Genomic DNA, 22009 nt, shown 5'->3' with positions numbered 1-22009 from the left:
TTTTTTTTTTTTTTTTTTACAAGATAGAATTCCACTCTAATCTAATCTAAGTATATATGTGTGTGAAGCTCCCTCCTGAAAACTTGAATCACGGTCCTTGTCCCCCACACCCCACAAACATTTATACTTGTAAAGTGATCATTACACCAAAGGTACGTGGTAGTTATGATGACCATTCTTATTTGTCCACTTATATATAATATTTTGGTATTAATCTCTTCCAACGTACCATTGGAGGTTGTTGCTCTATATATATATATATATATATATATATATATATATATATATATATATATATATAAAAGACAAAATAAATGACTTGATTCCGTCGTACCTTCTACCATATCATTTATTAATTCAAAATCAAATAATGCATATTCTTAAATATCATCAGCATGTAACATATTAAATAGGATAAAGTAAATGAAAAAAAAAATACGTTCTTAATAAAAAATAAAAAACTTTGTTCACATTTTGGCCAAAATCATAATGGACCAAAATGAGTGAGAATTTAGGCCAAGATGGAATAGGGGTGATGCAAAAGGTTATTCTGGTGAGAGCGGACCAGAGTTTATATCAACTCTAAATTATCTTGTTACAATGAGGTAAAAATACCATTTTAGTCACTACATTAATTAAGGTCATTGTTAATTTGATCCTTATATTTTGGTAGCAGTTAATTTGGTCTTTATTGTCAACTTAGCAATGAAAATTGACTCAAAGTTGACAACAATATAGATCAAATTGACTACTACTATAATATAGGGATCAATTTTTTTTTTGTGGAGAAGTCAGCCTAACAGGGTCTGGGCCTTTATTCATAATAAAAGAAAGGGAACATCAGTGGACATCAAAACAAGCTAAAGGGGCTATATCCTCAGGCAGTTCTTCTAGCCAAACCTGAGTACCCCTACAAGATTTTGCTTTTTTTGCTAAAGCGTCAGCAACTACATTACAATTACGCGGAACATAAGTGAACGCAGCTAGCTGAAAGTCCATAGCTTGAACACAAATATCTTCAATGACATGGCCATATGGTAAGGCATCCGAGGGCCCCTCCAGAATAGCTTTAATGACTGTTGAAGAGTCACCTTCAAAAATGGCCTGTGAAAGGCCTATCTCCCTGGCAAACTTCACAACTCTTCGACAGGCCATTGCTTCCAATTCAACCACTGTCTGAGCTAGTCGAACTGACATGGTTACAGCGCCGATAGCTTCCCCACGCCAGTCCTTAATCACGACGCCTAAACCAGCCAATTTTTTAGACTTAAAAACCGCAACATCAAAGTTGGCCTTAAAGATGTGAGCTTCAGGTGGACACCAATTATGGACCGGAGGTGGCTCGGGAATAGTTGTGGTGGATTCTTGGGCTTCTAGAAACTCCTGGGGTAGACTTCCTGCCATTTGAGTGATCTTGTGCAGGGGTTGGGTGGGCAGTCCACGTCTTGAAGCGTTGCGGCGATTCCATAGTGACCATGCGGTGATGATGAAAATTTCTTTCCTGTAGTCATTAGAAATCTGCATGAAGTGATCCAACAAATCCTGGAAACTAGAAACTTGAGCATCGGTAACTTGCTGGGTCCAAGTCAGAGAACTCCACACCTCTGTAAGCTTCGAACATGACCAAAGTGCATGTAATTCATCTTTCGGTTGGACCTTGCACTCTTCACACGTATCCAAAACAGTAATATGTCTGCGTTGAAGGTTGACCATAGTTGGAAAGGAGCTGTTACACGCCCGCCAAGCGAAATGTTTTATTTTATTGGGAACTCTCAGCTGCCAGAGACCTTTCCAGAACTTGTTTTGTTGCGCCAATGAGGAGGTACCTACATGATTAGTTGAAGCATGGGATACTAAAAGCTTGTAAGCACTCTTAGTTGTGAACTAAAAAAAAAAAAAAAAAAAGAACTTAAACGTTTGTACTTTTATTGGCAATCAACCAAAGAAAATGCCCACAAACTCATCAAATATGAATTTCTATTTTCATTGTCGAGTGGGACTAAATGTTGAAGACTTTTGGTCCGTTTTGTAATGTTGTTCTAGTAGCGTTATTTAAGAGTTCAAATTTTCTATCTCACTCTTTTTGCTCTACTATATACTCCACAAATAAAAATATGCCACATGTTCATCTATTTAATTAAATGCTAAATTTATGCCTTCTGTTATTTTAATTTCCTAAAATAAATAACCCATCATATTTAGGTAATTGAAATATTAGAAGGCATAAATTTAGAATTTAATAAAATAGATGGACATGTGGCATATTTTTATTTGTGGAGTATAAAGTGGAGCAGAAAGAGTGGGATAGAAGATTTACGCTCCATTTGTTTCAATGTAAAATATTTTACATGTAAATATTTTACTTAGAAAATATTTTTCTGTAAAATATTTGCAGGTGTTTGGCAAGTGTTGTGATCTAAATATTGCAAATATAAATCAGCCACCACCAGCCACCACATACCCAGCCATCCCCAACCATTGCAAAAATATACCCACTGTAATCCAAGGAAGTCAATACCGTACTGGATGCTGTACCGATTTGGCCATCGGTACGATATATTTCGGATATTGGTCAATACCGGTGTACCGTTTCGGGTTTACCGTTATTTTATATATTTAATATACACACACACAAAATCTCTATTTACACACACAGACTCTCCAACTTTTAGTATTATAAATACCTTCCATTTCAACTATTGTGTACTGATTGATACAACAACCTAAGGATCAACTAGAGATTAGAATTGATGCAGGTAAAACAATTAAAAAAAGAAGAAAATGGAACTCTTAATTCAAACACCAAATCCAAATTAAGTAAAAGAATTGGAGAGATCAAAAGTTAGGTGAAATAATGAAATTATCTACAAAATACTTTCATTATTGATTATTTTAGAGACAAAAATTGCCACAATTACAAAAAAAAAAAAAAAAAAAAAAAAAAAAAAAAAAGCATAGCATTTTGTGTTTCGGTTTGGTACGGCCAGTCTATTTTCCGGTACAAAATAGAAGTGTATCGGTACCGGTGCACTGACTAGTACGGTATATACCGGCTAGTACGACCGGTACCGGTACGGTATCGACCACCCTGCTATAATCCCATTCCATCAGCCACCATCATCTACCCAAACACCCAAGAGCCATTAGAATCACCACCAACCACCAACCATTCAAAACACAACCATCAAAACCACCACTAGCCACCACCAAAGCTTCAAAAATTGCCACTAACTACCAAAACAACAACCACCAACCAGCTGTAATCCCATTCCATCGGCAACCATCATCTACCCAAATACCCAAGAGCCATCAGAATCACCACCAACCACCAAATCACCTCCAACCATTCAAAATACAGCCATTAAAACGACCATCAGCCACCACTAAAGCTTCAAAAAATCGCCACCAACTACCAAAAAAAACAACCACCAACCACCCAAAAAACAACCATCAACAACCCAAAAATCCATATCAGAAAAGCTAAAACACCCATAAAATCATATCAATATCCTGAAAAGAAAATTTATGAAGAAAGAATCTAACATGAAAATCCAACAACCCAGCAAATATAGTGGCAGCAAGACCGGAATTGCCACCAGCAAGATCAGATCAACCATTACAAACCCAAGCCGTCGCTTAGCAGTCAGATCTCGATGAACTTCGTGAGAGAAACGAGAGGAGGGAGAAGTGTGGAGTCGGTCGGTGGTGGTGCCATAGGTGGGTGGCAGCGTTGGTGGGAAGCACCGGTCGGTGAGTGACTTCGGTCGATGGGTGGCGCCACTAGGTTTTGGGAGAGAAGGTACGGGTTGAGAGGAAGAAAAGAGATAGCGTTAAAGGGAGATAATAGATAGCTTGAGAGTTGTTGGATGAGAGTTAGAGAGAAATTATAAAATATTTTACCAATATTTTACGTGTAAAATATTTTAAACAAATTTGCTTAGATTGATTTGGTTGACTGAAAATATTTTACTTTTGACTAAATATTTTACTGCAAAACAAACACTGTAAAATGAGAAAATATTTTCTTGCAAATATTTTACGTCAAAACAAACAGAGCGTTAGACTCATTTTGTAAGTGTTGTGGAAGTATATGTGAGTGAAAAAAATATTATGAAAATACGTGTTATGTTGTTTAAACAACGAAAATTATTGTTCAAAGTTAACATTGATACCAAACAGGCGCACAGTGCACTTGGGCTTGGGCCACAAAACAACCCAACGTGTAAGATTTCTGAATCCCCCTTCTCCTTCTCATTCCCTGTCTCACTTCCTTGTTTCACGTTGCCCCACCACCGCGCCTCCTCTATTTCCACCGCCGTCGGTCTCTCTCTCTCCTCGCCACCGGTCGTGCATCTCAACGCCAGCCACCACCAATTCAAGCTCCGTTTCACAATCTCAATCTCCAAACCCCCCCCCCCCTCTCTGTTCTTTTATCTACCAGGTAAATTCAAAAAAAACACAACTCTTTTTGCTCTCTTTCGTAATTGCTACTACTTGATGACCCTGCTTTCATGGCCTCAAAACTCATCCAAATTGCTTCCTTTGAAGCTGAGAACCAAACCGAACTCTCTCTGAGGCAAGCCTTTGAGCTTTTGGAACCAAAACTTAGACCCCCATTTGACTTAACAATCCCAGACCAACAGCAATATGCTCAGCTAAACAGGGCCATTCTTTATGGTGTTTTATGCGAACCCCATTTCGCAAAAACTCATATTAAGCACTTACATGCTATTGTCACTGATGGGTATGGCTTGTTTGTCCATTTGCTTGTCAAGGTTGTTCACGAATTGTATCCAAAACTCGTCGCCTCAGCGAGGCAACAGTTGGTTTGGGTTACCAAGGAGATGGTTGATGTTTTGGCAGTCGGGTTTGATGGTTTGTTGGTGTGTCTATTGAGGCAAATTGTTGGTGGGGATTTTAGTGAGGGGAATTTGTGGTTGTGTTTTGAGTTGTTGAGTGTTTTTATGGACAAATGGGATTGCTTGTTAGAAGAGGAACCACTGGTTTTGTCGAGTGCTTTGTACACGTACCTTCGGCTATTGGCTGATCATTGTAGGTTATCGAATAATGCGAGTTTAGAGGCATTGAAGAGGTTGGAGATTGAGTTTTGTGTTAAACTAGTGAGGGAGCAGTTTCATTTGTGTTTGAAAATTGGGAGGGATTTTATTAGAGTTTTGCAAGATTTGGTTCATGTTCCTGAGTTTAGAGCTATATGGAAAGATTTAGTATTGAACCCAAGTGTGTTTAACACGCCAGGATTTTCTGATATTTCGAAGTTCTATTGTACGAGGACTTCGAGCCGGTATGCTTTACTTAGGATTACTCCAGAAATGGAGACCCAATTGCGGTTTTTACTCACATATGTGAAGTTTGGGAGTCAGAGGCACCACCAAGAATGGTTTGCTAAGAAGTTTCTTTGTGGGATGGAGAGAGAGTCCCTCATTAGTGACATTGTTCGGTTTATATGTTGTGCACACCACCCAACTAATGAAATTATTCAGTCAGATGTTATTCCAAGATGGGCTGTTATAGGTTGGCTTTTGACACTTTGTAGGAAGAACTATGTTAGAGCCAATGTGAAGTTGGCTCTATTTTATGATTGGCTATTCTTTGATGAAAGAGTGGATAACATCATGAACATTGAGCCTGCAATGCTATTGATGGTATACTCCATTCCCAAATACATAGATATGATTCACACCCTTCTCGAGTTTTTGTTCCTTCTTGTGGACAACTATGATGTCCAACATATTGATATCATAGTTAAGGGTGTCTCATCAGCTTTCAATGTACTTCTCAGGAAAGGAGTGATTCAATCAATGGATGTTTTGACTTCTTGTGATGCACTTTCACCTGCTCTAAGGGAGAGACTTGGAAGGTTTTTGTCAGGTATGAAAATGGCAATTTCTAAAGAACTGCAGCCAGCCAATGTTTCTGGTCACCTTTTGACACCTTTGAGCTTGTCAAATTCATCTGGTATGGAAACTCCAACACCATCATTGAAAGGGCAACTCACATGCACCCAAGAAGATGGATCTGCCATGGAACCTTTTGATTCTTCTGTTCCATTAGTTGTGACTAGTGAATGTCCAGTTGTTGCTGTGGAGAATTTACTTAGAAAATGTGGAGAGATGATTAAGAAATCTTATGCAATGGGCCTTCAGACTTTGGAGGAATTATTATATTCATTTGTGAATCTCAATAATCACAAAACAGTGGGTGGCACAATATGTCCTGAAGTTTTATCTTCTAGAATAGCAAAAGAATTTGAGTTGAATGGACATAAACTATTTAGTTCTCTTCAATTTCTTTCCGATAAGCCAGACTGTGATGATGAAATCGGATCTGCCACATCCTTAATTATTCGTACATTTATCTTTTCTCAGCCTAAGATGCGGGACATGCTTCTATCATGGTCAAGGATGGGTTTTTCTGTGGGAGCATGGTTACTATCTTACGCATCAAGACTTGCTTATGAGGCATACATGGTGGATTGTATGAGAGATACATTGGTTGATGAAAATTCTGCCAAGAAAATTGATCAGCCTTTGCTGATGTTTCATTTTAATGGGTATCATTTTTTTTTAAATGGAAAGGAGAATTCCCTTGCTTCTACTCCTAAGATAGACAATAAGTTAGTCTCAGAGTTGGTAGATAGTGCCTTTTCTGCTTACAGATGTTTCCTTATGTATTCACAAAGTATCTTACACAAAGATAAAGACATGTCTCTGACGAAGCTCCTTGTTACTGACTTAATATCTTGTACTTTAAGGGGGACCAAAATGTTGAAATTTTTATTCTGCAATGTCTTTTGTCGTTTTCCTGATTTATCCATAGGTGAGGAAGACATCATCAGGTTACTTGTCAGTCAGTTGGATCACACCGATCTAGTTGATATACAGTTTGAAATTGGCTTGAAGAAATACTCTATATTTGGTGAGAACACTGAAAACATTTTCCACTTAATTGAAAGCTCCCTGAGTTGGGGCTGTCTGGAACAGTATAAGTTTTGGGGCTTGATTAGATTAGAGCTTGCAGTTTCCACAGTTCAACTGGAGAAAGTGATTTTGGGATTTTTCTGCTCAGGTGAACTACATGAAAAAAGAAATTCCATTGCAGTTGAAGGTCTTCTGACACTCTGTAGTTGTCGTGCACCCACACCTGAGCTTGTTGGGGCAATCATGTTATTACCCAATAATGTGTTCCCTGACTTCGCTGCTGCTGCTCTGGCAACATGGGTTGTGTCTAATGCCTCAACTTTATTTGATAGCTTAGCTGAGTTTTCTGGGAAACTTGATAAGAAGACTGTGGATTCTGATTTTCCTAATTCGGCTGAGATTATGATAAACCATTCTGCAATTTTGTGGTTATTCAATTACTATAATGCACAGGGGATGAATGTCTCAGATATTTTGAGAAACTTATCCCAAGATATTTGCGTCAAAAAGTAATGCAGCGTTTCTGATAAATATTGGAGAATGACTTTTTTATTGAAAGGTAAGCTATAGGGCATACAGTTTATCTGTTTTCCCAATCTTAACAAGATCAAATCGTGTCTTAATTTTTGTTGAGTAACTGTGGGTTCTATCACTTTTATGTGTAGTAAAATAGCTGTGTATCTTATTACTGTTTGATTGCCTCTCATTAAATTAAACCACAGTCTTCACGTAGTCAATTTTTTAATTTTCAATTAAGTTAACCAACTCAATTAAAAATGAGAAAGATCTTTTGGTACTGTTCTTTATAGCCGAATTCTTCAGATTAGATTGATGCTATTTATACAACAGTGACTTGATGTGAGAATTTGTGTGCTTTGTATTGCCAATGTGCTATTAGTAATTGGGTACTCAGGTCCTCTCTTTTCATGTTGAATTTGGCAGAATGGCATATGGTTGGACAAGAGCCCTAGTGCTGCTTCAGATTCTTTTGATAACCTTTTTTGTCATCACTGTATGGTATGTGGTCTTTAGACCATTTCTCATCTATATTATTTGCAAAAGAGAATTAGTGTTGTTGCTTCTGATAGAAGCCTTAAATTGCTTCAGATATAGTTTTATTCAGAAATAGTTTTCTTTATTGATAAGCCATATTCAGATATAGTTTTCATATTTTTAAACTAAATAGTACTTGTTTTAGTTATGATGTACACTGGCTAACATAATTGTGAATGCATGTGCTTGCGCTTGGGGTTTAGGGCGACTAAAACTATGGGAAGGTTCATGGATCTCGTTAAAGCACCTCAATGGATCTTCAGTCAGATGCACTGTTTCTGCTTCATCTGACTGGTAATGTTTTCAAGATTGTCCAGGACTTGAATAGGATTTATTTGAGTATAGATGTTTTATGTTGATCTAATACAGTATTTAATAAATTTCTTAAGGCAAAGCTTTTATGTCAAGAACTCCCTTTTTAAGTAACACAATCATGTTTCTATTTGGGGGATAAACCCATTTCCAATGTGTAGAAGTAGGTTCCAGGGATCATGGCATTTCAAACTGTATATGCTCTGTATAGGTATCTCCCCTACTTGCTTTTAGCATGCTGGAAAAATTTGGGATTGGGACACTGTTGGCAGCCTGATATACTTCATAATTGAGGAATGAAATGGTGGAAAACCTGTGAAAGTCTGGGGACTAATAATAACTACAAAATTTTGGCAGGGAATTTTGATTTTGTAGAAATTGTAAGTAAAGGATCTCTTGAGGTGTTCCTTCTGAGAATCAGAACTGAAGAAGGGAGAATAAGGTAAAATTAAAGTTGTCTTGGTGGGTTGTAAATGCCTGTTCAAAATAAGCTTGTGTTCTCATTCTTGAATATTTGGGATTTTATGGGGATACTGCAAATAATCTGGAATTTCAGTGTTATCAATAATCTTAAAACCGGTTAACTTGGCAGTTGGGTGATATTGCGTGTACTTGTTGTAGAACCTCCATATAGCCTTGATTGCTTGACAAAATTGTATTAGTCTTGAGAGGTTGCCTTTTAAGCAAAGAAATGTTACTTATGTTTCATCTGCTTTCTGGCAACACCTGTGCCTTTCTGTACAACTAGTAAGTTGCCCGTGCGATGCACGGATAATGTCGTAATAGTTTATGCAATTTTTCATGAAGAATACTGTACATATATTATAACATATTTGTTATAAAACTTTGTTAGTACTGAGTTTATCATAAGAAGTAACAATTATAAATTGCAAACACATAGAATCAACTTTAGAGTAATATTGTATAATAAAAGTTGAAAAAAGCATGGTAACATTCCATATTATTGATATTTATTTTGTGATGTAATAAAGAGCTTTATAAAAGTTGATAAAAGCATGATAATTCATTCCATATTATTGTTATTTATTTTGTGATGTAATGAAGAGCTTTATTGTGAAATTTTGTTTTTTTTGTTTCTTGAATGCTTTGTTTTTTGAAGTATGTCGATGCTTGTAGAGCATATTGAAGGGTATGTTATCATCATCTGTTTCTTCATCTTCAACGTTTGAAGTTTGGTCTGTCCTTATTTGTTCAATTTGTGAGCTTTTATCATTTTCTCCTTTTGTTGCATCATTTATGTTGATCATTGATGAAATGGCACTGGAAGATTCTTGGCTGGATCTTACAAAGTTTGTGCTAGCAGATTTATTGTCGCTAAGATTTTGCATAGGTATTTGCATTCATATTAAGTTTGAGCACATCAGCATAGTGTAGAGAAAGAAATAATATAACATATTGGCTTGTGTTTTTTTTTTATTTTTTTGGTTCCATACCTTTTTCTCATTTGAAGGTGCATCAAAAATCTTAGCAACCATGTAATTTTCAACAGACTTTTAGGCAAGTGACAACCAAAGAAATACTCCAACCAAGCTAATTACTATATCATTACAATTATTCCAAATTATGAAATTAGTACCTATAAGCTCAGTTGTAGACAGATGCTTATCCAAGGCACTGGCATTTGTAGGCAGATGTATCCCGAATTCTTTCACAGTAGTTGTTGTAGCAACATCACCACTAAGCCCAACAACCGAGTGAGAAAAAACATTTATAACTGAAGGGGTCGATTGCCGCAAGCATTGAGCATTTGAACTACTTTCCCGAGTACAGTTAAGGTTGAGTACCATTCGCCTGTTAAGTCTTGCTCGCTTACAACTATCTGTATCATGAATCATTGCTATGTCTTTATGCTTTTTACTCCTATGGCTTCCACCTCCAAATTTCTTTGATGACACTATGTTTGTGGAATGCATCTTGGCCATCCTTTTCTTGTACATGATCATACGCCTTCTTTGGCACGCAAGTCTTGCAGCCTCCATTTCTCCCAATAAATTCCTCTACTCAAAACTGTTAAGGGACCTCGTGGTTTTTGAAAAAGAATTTGAAATTAATTGTAAATACTTCCTTTGTTTTGTTTTATTTGTGTTTTTTTTTTTGGTTCAACAAACAAATCAATATTGTTCTGTGGGTTAACAACTATTGAATTATAAATATTTTTCAAAGATGGCTAAACTAAATAAACAACAAATCAATAAACAAACTATTGAAGAGAAACATGGATTTTGAAAAGGAATTTGAAATTAATTGTAAATACTTCATTTGTTTTGTTTTATTTGTGTTTTCTTTTTTTGGTTCAACAAACAAATCAATATTGTTTCTGTGGGTTAACAACTATTGAATTATAAATAGTTTTCAAAGATGGCTAAACTAAATAAACAACAAATCAATAAACAAACTATTGAAGAGAAACATGAAATTAACAACGAATGTGAAATGAGATGTAAGATTATAGTGGCATAACAACGAACATAGTATTTTGGGCTTCAAAAATAAATTAATAAACAAACTATTTAAGAGGAACATAAAATTAAGAAAGTAAACATACCTCTCTGAAATGAATTGTGATAAATTATAGTGGCATAAGTTTTGAGACATAAGGAGATGGAGATATTTAAAAGAGCAGATTTTACAACATGCAAAACAAACATTAAATGAAACTAACTCTTCAATTTCATAAATCAGGTGACATTTACCTGGTGTTAACTGCATTGTATAATTGGTTGGAAGTGGTTGCATTGAAGCCCAAAATACTAAATGCTGAAATCTTTTAAGCTCCTGCATTTATGTCTTCAAATAATCACCGAGTCGGAGTGAAAACCGTTGTTTTTTTTAGAAGTTGAAGAGTTAGAAGTTGAAGAGTGTTTGTACAAATAATCATTGAGTTGGAATGGAAACCATTGTTTTCTTAGAAGTCTAAGAGTTTTTGTATAGAGAAACAGAGGTTCGTTGTGATTGAAATTCTTGGCTGGGTTTCATCTACAGGTGGGAAGGAAGAAGAGGGTTTGTGTGTAAATATTTAAGCTTTCATCTACTAAACTGTGAGGTGGGTCAGCCTTGGCGTGGGTTAACCTTTGAGCTACACGTTGGTGGGGAATTCAGATGGTAGCCTTTGAGTTACACGTTGGTGGGGTGTTAAGAGTTGGCGTGGGTTAGCATTTGAGGTACACGTTGGTGGGAATTCAGATTGTAGCCTTTGAGCTACACGTTGGTGGGGTGTTCAACATGGGTTATCTTTTGAGGTACACATTGGCAAGGGTTGAAAGTTGGGGTGGGTCAAAGGTTGTAGCCTTTCAGCTACATGTTGGTGGAAAATTCATATTTGGGTCAATAGTTATGGGCTTGGTCTTTTCATCTACTTTGACAACGTGGTTATTTTTTTTAGAAGATTACAATTGTTTGGTCATTGTCAACCTTAAGCCATCTATGTGATAGTAAAAATAAGTTACTATAAATTATTGGGTTACAGTTAAAAATTTTAATTTAAAAAAGGTTAAAAAGACTAAATGGAAGCTCAGAGTGCCACATGGCAAGACCTCGTGCATTTTCGCATGAGGTCTCTGCTTTTATATATATATTGATTGATGTATTGAAGGCCATAATGCATGTCTTTTGCAGATAGCCACAAGGGTAACAGCAGCTCGTTATTGTGTCCAAATCAGCCTATCTTTTCTTGTGCCATCCAATTGCACAGGTTGCTTGGGAGTCATGAATAACTATGAATCTCTGCTTCCAAATAAGAAAGCTCTTTTTGATATCCCAGTGGCACGTACAGCTAGTGCATATTTGACATCCCTTGTACTTGCAGTTGCTGCATTTGTAGCTGGTGGCAGCTTTAAGGAGGGGACAATGCTTTGTAAGTTTTTTAACGTGCCTTTCTTTGGAAAGTCATACTTTATTATGCAGAAGCATTATTTTTTACATGTTCTTCTTTCTGTTGGAATTGGCAACTGTGTTTTATTGTAAATATGGCTGTAGAAATCAGTTGGTAGGAGGTTCTGAGCTGTTTTCATTATTGCTTGCTTCGTTAATTTGGTACCAACTGTTTAGATGTCTAAAGAATTATAACATGTTGGCCTCCCAAAGTTGCAACCTTGGGGGGAGCTATTGTTTTAGTGTCTTGATATGTGAAAGACCTTGCTGGATGTTATATGGGAGTGTAATCAATAGATTATTCATAACTGAACAGAAAATGAAGAGATAAAGCTCAGAAAATATCCTTTGTATATACGTTAATCAAGGTCGACTCCTTAGGTTATAGTTGGCATCATACTAAAACTACTTGTACACTAAAAAATAAGGAAACTCAACTTAAGTTTATCATATCAGGGATTTTGGAATTATTGTGGACTTGGTAAAATATCTGTTTTCAAGAAAGATTGCATCTCAATGTGCTCTGCAGGTAGCTACTCTCCACTTCTTTCCTCAAAAAAAAAGTTCATACTTTATACACCAAGACATAGTGTTAGACTGTTAGTGGTTTATTAGGGCTCAAAAAAGTTATAAATTTTAATTATATTCTTGTTGTCAATCAATGTACTCATAAAGTTTATCATTTTAAGATTTTGGAACTATAGTGGACTTAGTAACATGTAGTTCTTTAAAGTATATTTGCACGGTTGTGGTTTTTAAAAAAAAAAAATTGAAAATTCAATTTCAATTGAAATTCAATTTTGTGTCATGTGTCTCATTTAAACTTTTTACCACAAAGGATCATGCGTCTGTTCAGATCAATGTTGGGCATTTGGATGAGAATGGGTACAACTACAATGGCCATGTGTCTCATTTAAACAAGTTGATTTCCCTTTATGTGTATATATGCAGTTTTCAGATCCTCTTTTTAGTTTTTCTTTTTTCCCTCTATTTATGATTTATTTTTGGTAACCCTTTCCCAGATCCATTTATTAGAACTTATATTAATTATAAATGTTTCTATCATGTTACAGAAGTTTTAGCTCAAACAATTTCAATGGAACATTACCCATGCAACTTGGAATGTTTACCTCCTTACAACAGCTATAGGTTTTATACATATTTGTCAAACATGAAGTAACTTCTTCTTATTAGCTATGCAGTCTCATTGCTAACTGTTGCCATTAAATTTTTTTCTCCATTTACAAGCATTTCCTGCCTTCCATGTCACATCACATGTAGTTTTAAGGTGGGGGGCAGGGATTGGTGATAGAAGAGGAGAAGGATAAAGAAACCTTTTTTTTTTTTTTTGATGACATAGGAGAACTTCACTCAGATTAGTTGCACGTCATAGAGCATACTATACAACAATTCTAATTGTTAATCAAACTCCTATGCGCAATTGACCCCACCCGCTAGAACCAGTTACCGGGTAATCCAAGGGCTTTTCATCTTCTAAAAATAGCTGATTTTGAATATACTGTTTGCTAGAGATCTTAATCTTTCATTCCACTTTGTATTTTTTTTTAGATAGGAATGCCACATATTGCTTATCAGATAGGAATTGATATTAGTAAGGAAGACTTTGTCCATACTAATATCTAACAAGTTTGTCCAAAATGTAAGATGCTCTATATGTTTTTAGATCTTGAGTTTTTTTTTTTTTTTAAGTTATTCCAGATTTGAACCTTAATTAATTGGAAGGAAATAGCTTTCATGCCTGGGTTGATGGACTTCAGGCATGGTTGTTTGTCCCCTTGGGTGATTGGTTTGCTTTAAATGAACAGGAAAGTTAGGCTACCATCTTATATGTGCATGATAAGAATTCTTGGTCCTAATTTGGGATCTGCCCAACACAAAGCTTTCTGCTAAATTAATTTGAATCTTGTCAACTGGATTTATTCCCTGTTTAATATTTATGCATAAAACTCTTGCTTCTATCATGCTCTCTTACTTTCAATCTCCCAAAGCTCATTGCTACAGAAACAAGTTTGACTCACCTTCATTACATATATAGGTGGAATCATATACAGATGCTATTGCTGATATACACAAGTGACAAGTCCCTAGAATGTCTTTAGTGTTAAGGACTTCGGAACATAAAAATAGGTTTTATGTCAATGTTGTATGTGGAACCAACTATAAAAAAATTGTGTGGTGTCATTTATTGGGCATTTAATATAATTATGAGCTGGTTTTTGATTAGTAGCTTTTATGTTTGCATTCATATGCTTATTTTTCACTTCAATAGCTTGTTGCATGCTTCTTAGTCATTTGATTCCTTAAGAGTGTGTTACAGTAATTGATTATGAACGTTATGACCATTTTATGAATGTATGATTTCTAATATATTGCAGTTTGGAAGTTTAGAGGAGTTCCAGGAAGAGTTTAAGGATATCAATCAAGAGGAGCAGATTTCAAAGCTGCATAAAATGTTGGCCCCCTATCTTTTTAGAAGTATAATTCTTAAACCCTTTCAATGTGACAATTCGTTTCACTTGATTTAATTTTAGCCTGCATGAGTTATTTGAAGCCCAAATGCTATATGTTCACTAGTATTTTTAGTTTATTCATTATTCACAAACCACCATTTCTATTTTTCTGATGCCCCCTTCATGAATGTAAGACTTTTAAGTGGCTTTACATATGTGGAACCAACTATATGTTTTATGTGTTATACATTGAGTCAAGTTGATGATTACTCTCCATGTTGCAGGGGTATATCTTTGGCTGCAGATAACTAACAAGATGAAAGCACGTGCATCCTTAGAAGTAATTGGCAACAATGACAGAATACTGTACCCTAGGACTCATCAGACTAATGGGAACTTGTGATTGAAGCATCTTCTAATCTCTTGGAATGACCATGAGAAATCATATCTTTGCCCAACACTCTCAGCATGCTATTTAAGATGGTGGGTATAATAGTTTTAGTTTCAAAATTCTCTAGCTAAAATACTAAGTTCCTTTAGGTTAATGTGAAAATATCTCCATAAACTTCAAGAATGAAGGACTTAGTCATTTGGAAAGCTAATTGAATTTTGTTTGATATTTTTGTTTTGGTATAATATAGATCTTGTAATATGTGGTTCTTTAAAGTCTGTGTATGGTTGTGGGGGTTTTTATTATTTAAAAAAAATAAAAAAAAAATAAAAACTTATTTTGAGGGTTGGGAGACCCTAAAAAATAAAGGTTATTGTACTTTTGTTTATTTTTAAATTTTTCAAGGGTTGCCAATCCTCCTTAAAGATAAAAAATTTGTTTCAAGTGTCATGTAGGCCGTCAAAATTTCTATTTCAAGGGTCACAGACAGTTCATTGAGGGAAGGCATGATCGTGTTGCAGTGGCTGCTGTCCACCAGATGAGTTTTTTGTTAAAGGTAAATAGGAGGGATCACATTCCAGATATTAACCAATAAAGGTTGTTGTCTAAATTATAATCTTTTATACATCTTTCTTACTTATCAAAAAAAAAAAAAGAAAAAAAAAAAGATATTAACCAATGAAGGGCAGCGAGCCAAGCCAACAGGCTAGAAGGCCATCGGCAACCATGCATGAGTTATTTTTTAGGACAGTTCCTTTTTATAAGATACTGATACTGGTTCAACTAAATTATGTAATGACTTGGTGGGAAAGAAAATGACATGTACCGTTTATCTACTTGATGACCCTTAGACTTTCTATTAAAGCAATTTTTCTCCTAACAACTTCAACGTGTTCCATGTACAAGCTTGGCCACTCCGTGATAACTTAAAGAAAGTTCTCAAAAGATTAGGGGTTTTACTTCATCATTTAGTGAATTTTAGAAAACAAGAATTTTACTAAACTTTACAGACTAAAAGGCCAAGACAATGTCCATCTTGATAATGGAGGCTTTTCATTTATCTTAGTTCTTTTTAGAACTCTGGTTTTGTAATTGTTGTTTTTTTTTATTTCTTATTTATGTTCTACTATCATTATTTCCTCTGGGGTGTTAAAAAGGCTTTGAAGTTTAGGGTATGATTGTCTATAGTTGAATTTTGTTAACCTGTATCAAATAATTACATCTCCCAAATTAATCAATTATATATATGGGTTGAGTTTAAGTAACATATGGTTTAATTGTAAATCAATTTTGATTACATTTTCTCCATGTACCTGCGAATTTCAAGATTATAAATAATCAATAACTATTTTATCCATAAGATGTTTAAATTGAAAAATTTTGTATTTAAATAGTAAACAACATTCGACTAATACAAAATTTAGTGTGCTCGTTAAGAAGACAAGAACATGGTGGAATTTTTAAAATATTAATCAAAAATCAAATTGAGTTGGGTAACATTGACAAAGAATTACGCAAGGTGTAATTTTATATTTTCTGTAGTATTTGGAAGAAGTACATAGTTTTCACGATTTTGCATCACATGTTGCAACTTTTAGTCAAAACAAAAGTGATTCCTCTTACAACTTCACCAAGTTATGGAGGCCTTGAACGAGACTCGGCCCCCTTATTACTTCAACAAGCTCTCAGAGAACTGTGCATTGCTGAGAAAGAAGCAGTTGCAATGGAGGTAAAGCCTCTCAAGGAGAAGCCAAGAACATAGCGTATTCTCAGACGTAGAGGGTTTCAAGGGCAAGGAGGAAAGGCTAAGATATTATAAACTTATTCTGGAAGATATTTATTACCTGCCATTTCTAGAGGATGGTTTAGGCTTCAAATATATTGATGTTTTTGGGTGGATATTATTTGATCTTCACGTATGTGATGTCTTTGGTTGAGTCAGACAATTTTATGAGATTTAAACTATTTTGAAGGGGGTGCAAGACAAGATAAAAAAGGTGTCTAATAAAATCTATACATCTTTTTTCATTTATCATGTCCTTCTCTTCTTGTTTATAGTATCACTACTTGCTTTATCGTTTGTTTATTCTGAACACCTAGCTCTTTAAGACCTTACTTTCTACCTTGCAAATAGACATACACCTTCAAGAAAATTTTCAAACATATAAAGACATGTAACATGTTCTTTAGCACAAACAAAACTGAATTGCTAATCATCTTTGTAGTGAAAGTGATATACATCTTCATAAGGTTGCAGAAATATATCTTCAATTATAAAATTACATATCTTATAATATAAAGAAAAATCTGCAGTTAGTTTTTAGAATTCAATAAATTATACCAACTTTAATTGCCTAAGAGACGGTTCTCACACTTGAAGTGGAAGGCTCCAGAAGATCCGGCGCAGAGTTGACCTGAATCTGGGGTACTTCCTCTGCAGAGCTATCTACCTGAACAGATGAGGATGATTCAGCTTGGCTTGGCACTGAGGCTTCAATCATTTCTTGTGGTTTAAACTTGTTGATATAATAAGTAAGCGATGGCCCGGAGTATTCTATTGTCTTCACTTGAGGAGGTTGGTTTTTACCAACTTGAAGGAGTATTGATGAAGCTGCAGCAATTGAGATGAGAGCAAGGCCACCAGCAATTGCTGCGAAGTTCTCAGCTCCTTCAGCAGATTTACCTGCATTTCCGGAGCTTAATGCACTTTCTGCCACGTAAACTGTAGGCTGGAGAAGGTTTAGAAGATATTAGATGAAACAGGCTACAACATTGAAGAATTGAGCAGATAATAAGGACAGAGATAGAAGAAAGAAGGAACAACGATAACAACAGATGGCTGCAATAATTAATTGGGCTCTTGTCCTACATGCTTTGTGCACCCATATTAATTCATTTTGTCAAGGGGAGATTACACTGATGACTCTGTGCCCTGAAACATGAGCACTTGTGTAGCTAAGTGGCTTTTATCAAATGAGAGCTTGTGGTCAACCCTGTTACATTATGTCATGATGCCCAATAGAAGCTGAATTTATTGTTACAAACAAACTGTTTTACTTAAAACAAAACCTACTTAACCTAGAAATACTGAAATTCGTATGTTTAGCATAAGCATTCCCTTCTGCATAGACCTGGTCTGTAGTTTATTAGTGAATATAGTTATAGTTTCACATAAAACTGTTAACAACCATTTATTTTCTTACTCTTTCAACAACAGGGAGTTAAAGTATCTGAAGGAGGGGAAAACACAAAAACCAAAAGGTTTCCCTTGTGTCTCAACCCAAACATTTGTGGTGTTTAAGTGTAGTTTTTTATTGGCTAAAATGCACTTTCCACCCTCTAAGTTTGGGGTTTGCTTCTAAGACAAATCAAATGACTCATGAATCAAAATGTTAAAAAGGTTGAAAAAAAAAAAGTTTTGCAAAAGTTCAACTTGTACTGTATGTTGCCTTGTGAAAGTGTATGAATAATTAGAATTGTACTAAACTTTTTTTTTTTATAACAAAAGAGAACTGCCATGCCCTAATGCAAGCCTCAGAAAGAAATTGTAATGATGGCAGAGTGAGGATAGGAGATTTTGTCATTTTCACGAATCAACCAGTTCTCCTCCTACAGTCCTATGCCATAACTAAAAGCTCTTAATACATCAATTTTAAGGAAATGTCCAGTCCACGAGGAACTTATAAATATGAGAGGCAGATATATCCTGGAAAATCTTTGAATTTCTTTCGACACATGCAGATGACAAGCTTAATGAAATTAAATGAAAAAATTTCAGGTACTATGATTTTCCTGACTGGGAGAAGTGATCAACTGTGTGAGAACTATGTTTGCTGATTAACATTGGTTTTTTTCCAAGGCAACCGTCTTGATTTTGTTTGATTGCAAAATATAGTGGATCATCCTCAAATATAAAACCTAACTAAATATTTGCATAAAGGTCTCTCTCTCCTTAATTCTCCTTTTTGTTTTTAATTACAAAATCAACTACAGTAAAAAAAGAAGTAAAAAAATAACTTGAAAATAGAAAGAGGTCAAAATAACCAACCTCAACTGAATATATGTTTGTTTGCCCGGCAGTGTCTTTCTCAACATAGCCTGTCCAACCTTTCTTGCGGGGCGGATATGTTCCAACCACTCTGGTCTTCTCCCCAGCTAACCACTCCACACTAATCTTCCCAACCTAATTTTTCCATAAGCAAAACATTAAATTTATTATGTTGAGTGAAGATAAATACCCAGTTGTTCCTCATTAGTTTGTGCAGTGCCCTGCATATCAATTGCTCTTGATTTTGGGTAAAAACATAAATTGCACAATTGATGCAAGTAGGCAGAGTGATATTAGTGAATAAACAGGTTCTTTTTTTTTTATGCAATATAAAAATATGCATAACAAGTTTTACATAAAAAGCCATTTCACATTGAGGCGGAAAACAAAAGTGAATCTTGACTCTGGCATGAAATATTGTATAGGGTCCCAGTAAATCTTATAAGGAAGTGAGTTTTCTACATCACTTTGGCACTGACATCAATATCGATTACCACCTTATTAAGCTAGGAACATAGCATTCACTCATAAGGCCTTTATGCCAATGGCATATGTGGTATATTAGACAAGAACAATTGTTAAGGCAAGGTAAGCAACTTGAAGAGTTATACATATATTGAGACACCACCTTAAATCTAAAATTTTAAATCTGCAGACTGGACCCAATCATGTATATTGATCCTTACCTTTTGCCCCTACTTTGCAATGAGTGATTCACTACTCACACATGCACCACAACAAAGGGCATTACAAGAACTGCTTCTTTGCACTAGACACCTCTTTCCATGTCCCCCACCCCAACTAACCAACAACACACAAACATTTGGAAGCAATGGCTCTGGGAAACAAAGTTTAAACAAAACATCTAGGAAAAATCTCACCTATCCTACAGTTGCTCATTTTTTTTTTATTGAACATTATAATAAAAATCATAAAATTATGTGCACAAGATACACAACTTTTTATCAAGCACAAAAGCTAAATTTATCACATTTATTCAATATGTTTTGCACTATTTTGTATATATATACCAAACTATGGATTAGGCAGCTGCACAGGCATGGCATCTTACATTAATGGTCTATTTCCTTAAAATATTACATTATTTTGCACGCAGGCGAGCGCACACACAAAAATATCATTACAGCTAATTTCCAAAACCCTGAACAGAATTCGAATAGGTTTTCTAAAAAGCCTTTTTCCAGAATCATGAAATCACTTGAAGAAACACAAGTTAGAAAACAAGCCTTAAACATATTAACCCATAGATAAATCAGAATATGAGGCCAACTTTTCCTTAAATGAACCATCTATTAACAATTTTTAATGCAACAAATCCATTCTTCTTCTAAATTCTCTTTCCCAAAATAATATAAAATTCACTCACTTAATTACTTAACAAAACAGAGTTCCTGAATTCTAATATTTTTCCTATAATCATTTTCCTACACCAGACAGTGCATAAACGAGAGGAGATACTGTTGAAATAATAGTTAAATGATTAAATTCACAATTTCTTAACAGTTTAAGTGTATGGAAAAAATCATAATTGAACATGGTATAATTGCAGTTAGTCCCAGTGATTAAGGACAAAAAAAATAGCAAGAAATAGAAGTGAAGGATAATCCTAGTAAGAAAGAAGACCCACCTCCTTATCAGGAGCACATTCCTCATCATTGCAGTCAGGGTCTTCAGTGGAAGCTCTGACTGTGAAAGAAAGGCTAGAACTTCGCTTACTGACACTATGGTACTTGCTGTTGAAGAACCTTTGAGTTGGGAAAGTGCAGGTATTGGCTGCAGCTATCACTGCTTGTAGTGTACAGGCCATTCTTGAAAACTTTTAAAGATAAAAAACTATGTATATCAGCTCAGAAAGTACACTTTGAGAGGTAAAAAAAAAATGAAAACTTGAAGTGGGTTTGTTTTGTTTTGTTGGAAAAGTTTGTGATTTTCTTTCTTTCTTTCTTGGGGTTGGAGTGGTGGTGGTGGAGTCTGAGAGCTGGAAGAGAGAGAGAGAGAGAGAGAGATAGAGAGATTTTTGTTTTTCCAGTTTTTTTTTTTTTTTTTGTGGTGGATTTTGAGTGGGGTACTTGTGGACTGTAATTTTTTCATGTATATTTTGAGCTGGACTTGGACCGTTTCATAGGTTATGAAAAAAAGTGGGATTTTGTAAAGTTGTTTACTTGTTTTCTTTCTGAGTGGGTGTCATGAAGCCAAGTTGCCCGAAAATCTCCATCTCCGTACAAAAGATTTGGAATGAAACCTTCTATATAAAAACAAGGTGGAGGATTTGATTAGGGTATTTTTGCGGGGATTTGGCTTGAAGTTTGTCTATTAATTTAATCCATCATTAGATGTGACATAGACATGACACATGTTTAAAATTGATCACATGTCAATCTTGTATTTTATTTAAAATTGATCATATGTCGCTCTTGGATCTCGTCTAATATTCCAATGCACTAAATAGAAACTTTACCTATTTAGGGTGCGTTTAAATACTGCTTATTTTGTTGAAAACTAAAAACAATAAAATAATAATTTCTAGTTACTGTTCACACTAAAAAAACATTGTTCATATGTCTTGATGCACTGTTTATGTCTCATGAACAATGCACCAGGAACTGGTCCAAAAAAAAAAAAACTGAAACACAAAACGCTAAAACTTAGATGTGATCCAAACGCTCATTTAAGTAGCATATTAGTGAATTTTTATTGGGTAATACCTCTTCGTGGTTAAACCCATCACAATTTAGTTAATAAATTTTCAATTGTTACATTTGACTATTGAAAATTATGATTAAAATAAAACTATTAGTATTCTGTTCAAATTATTAAATAAATAGATTTTGCATTTTTTGGATTAAAAAAATTGCCTCTTGTAGTTTTGACCCAACAACAATTT

General features: G+C 35.1%; 3 protein-coding genes across 11 annotated transcripts; 1 reads left to right on the top strand and 2 right to left on the bottom strand.

The window, feature by feature from the left end:
• Positions 1 to 840: 840 nt before the first annotated feature.
• LOC142616777 (uncharacterized) lies at positions 841 to 1713 on the bottom strand. The gene has a single exon (XM_075789562.1). The coding sequence runs from the start codon at positions 1711 to 1713 to the stop codon at positions 841 to 843; it is 873 nt and encodes a 290-aa protein (XP_075645677.1).
• A 2523-nt stretch (positions 1714 to 4236) lies between these two features.
• LOC142615718 (uncharacterized) lies at positions 4237 to 17787 on the top strand. Of its 9 annotated transcripts, XM_075788491.1 has the most exons (9): positions 4237 to 7497; positions 7881 to 7955; positions 8195 to 8285; positions 8661 to 8745; positions 11940 to 12177; positions 14591 to 14690; positions 14950 to 15148; positions 15512 to 15612; positions 16655 to 17787. In XM_075788491.1, exon 1 carries the CDS (start codon positions 4512 to 4514, stop codon positions 7449 to 7451), a length of 2940 nt encoding a protein of 979 aa, XP_075644606.1. In that variant the 5' UTR covers positions 4237 to 4511; the 3' UTR covers positions 7452 to 7497; positions 7881 to 7955; positions 8195 to 8285; positions 8661 to 8745; positions 11940 to 12177; positions 14591 to 14690; positions 14950 to 15148; positions 15512 to 15612; positions 16655 to 17787. The 9 variants fall into 9 exon arrangements, with proteins under 9 accessions (XP_075644606.1, XP_075644601.1, XP_075644605.1 ...); XM_075788486.1 differs by having other exon boundaries at positions 15512 to 17787; XM_075788490.1 differs by having other exon boundaries at positions 15502 to 17787.
• Positions 17242 to 21258, bottom strand: LOC142615719 (protein MAINTENANCE OF PSII UNDER HIGH LIGHT 1). Its single transcript, XM_075788495.1, has 3 exons — positions 20753 to 21258; positions 19105 to 19239; positions 17242 to 17785 (listed from the first exon to the last, which is right to left on the bottom strand). Exons 1-3 carry the CDS (start codon positions 20930 to 20932, stop codon positions 17411 to 17413), a joined length of 690 nt encoding a protein of 229 aa, XP_075644610.1. The 5' UTR covers positions 20933 to 21258; the 3' UTR covers positions 17242 to 17410.
• Between the last annotated feature and the right edge of the window lie 751 nt (positions 21259 to 22009).

This window comes from Castanea sativa, chromosome 11 (genome assembly GCF_040712315.1).
Source record: "Castanea sativa cultivar Marrone di Chiusa Pesio chromosome 11, ASM4071231v1".
In the NCBI taxonomy this organism is placed as follows: Eukaryota; Viridiplantae; Streptophyta; class Magnoliopsida; order Fagales; family Fagaceae; genus Castanea; species Castanea sativa.
Note: the sequence above shows the minus strand (reverse complement) of the source record. Positions and strands in the feature narration are given on the sequence as shown.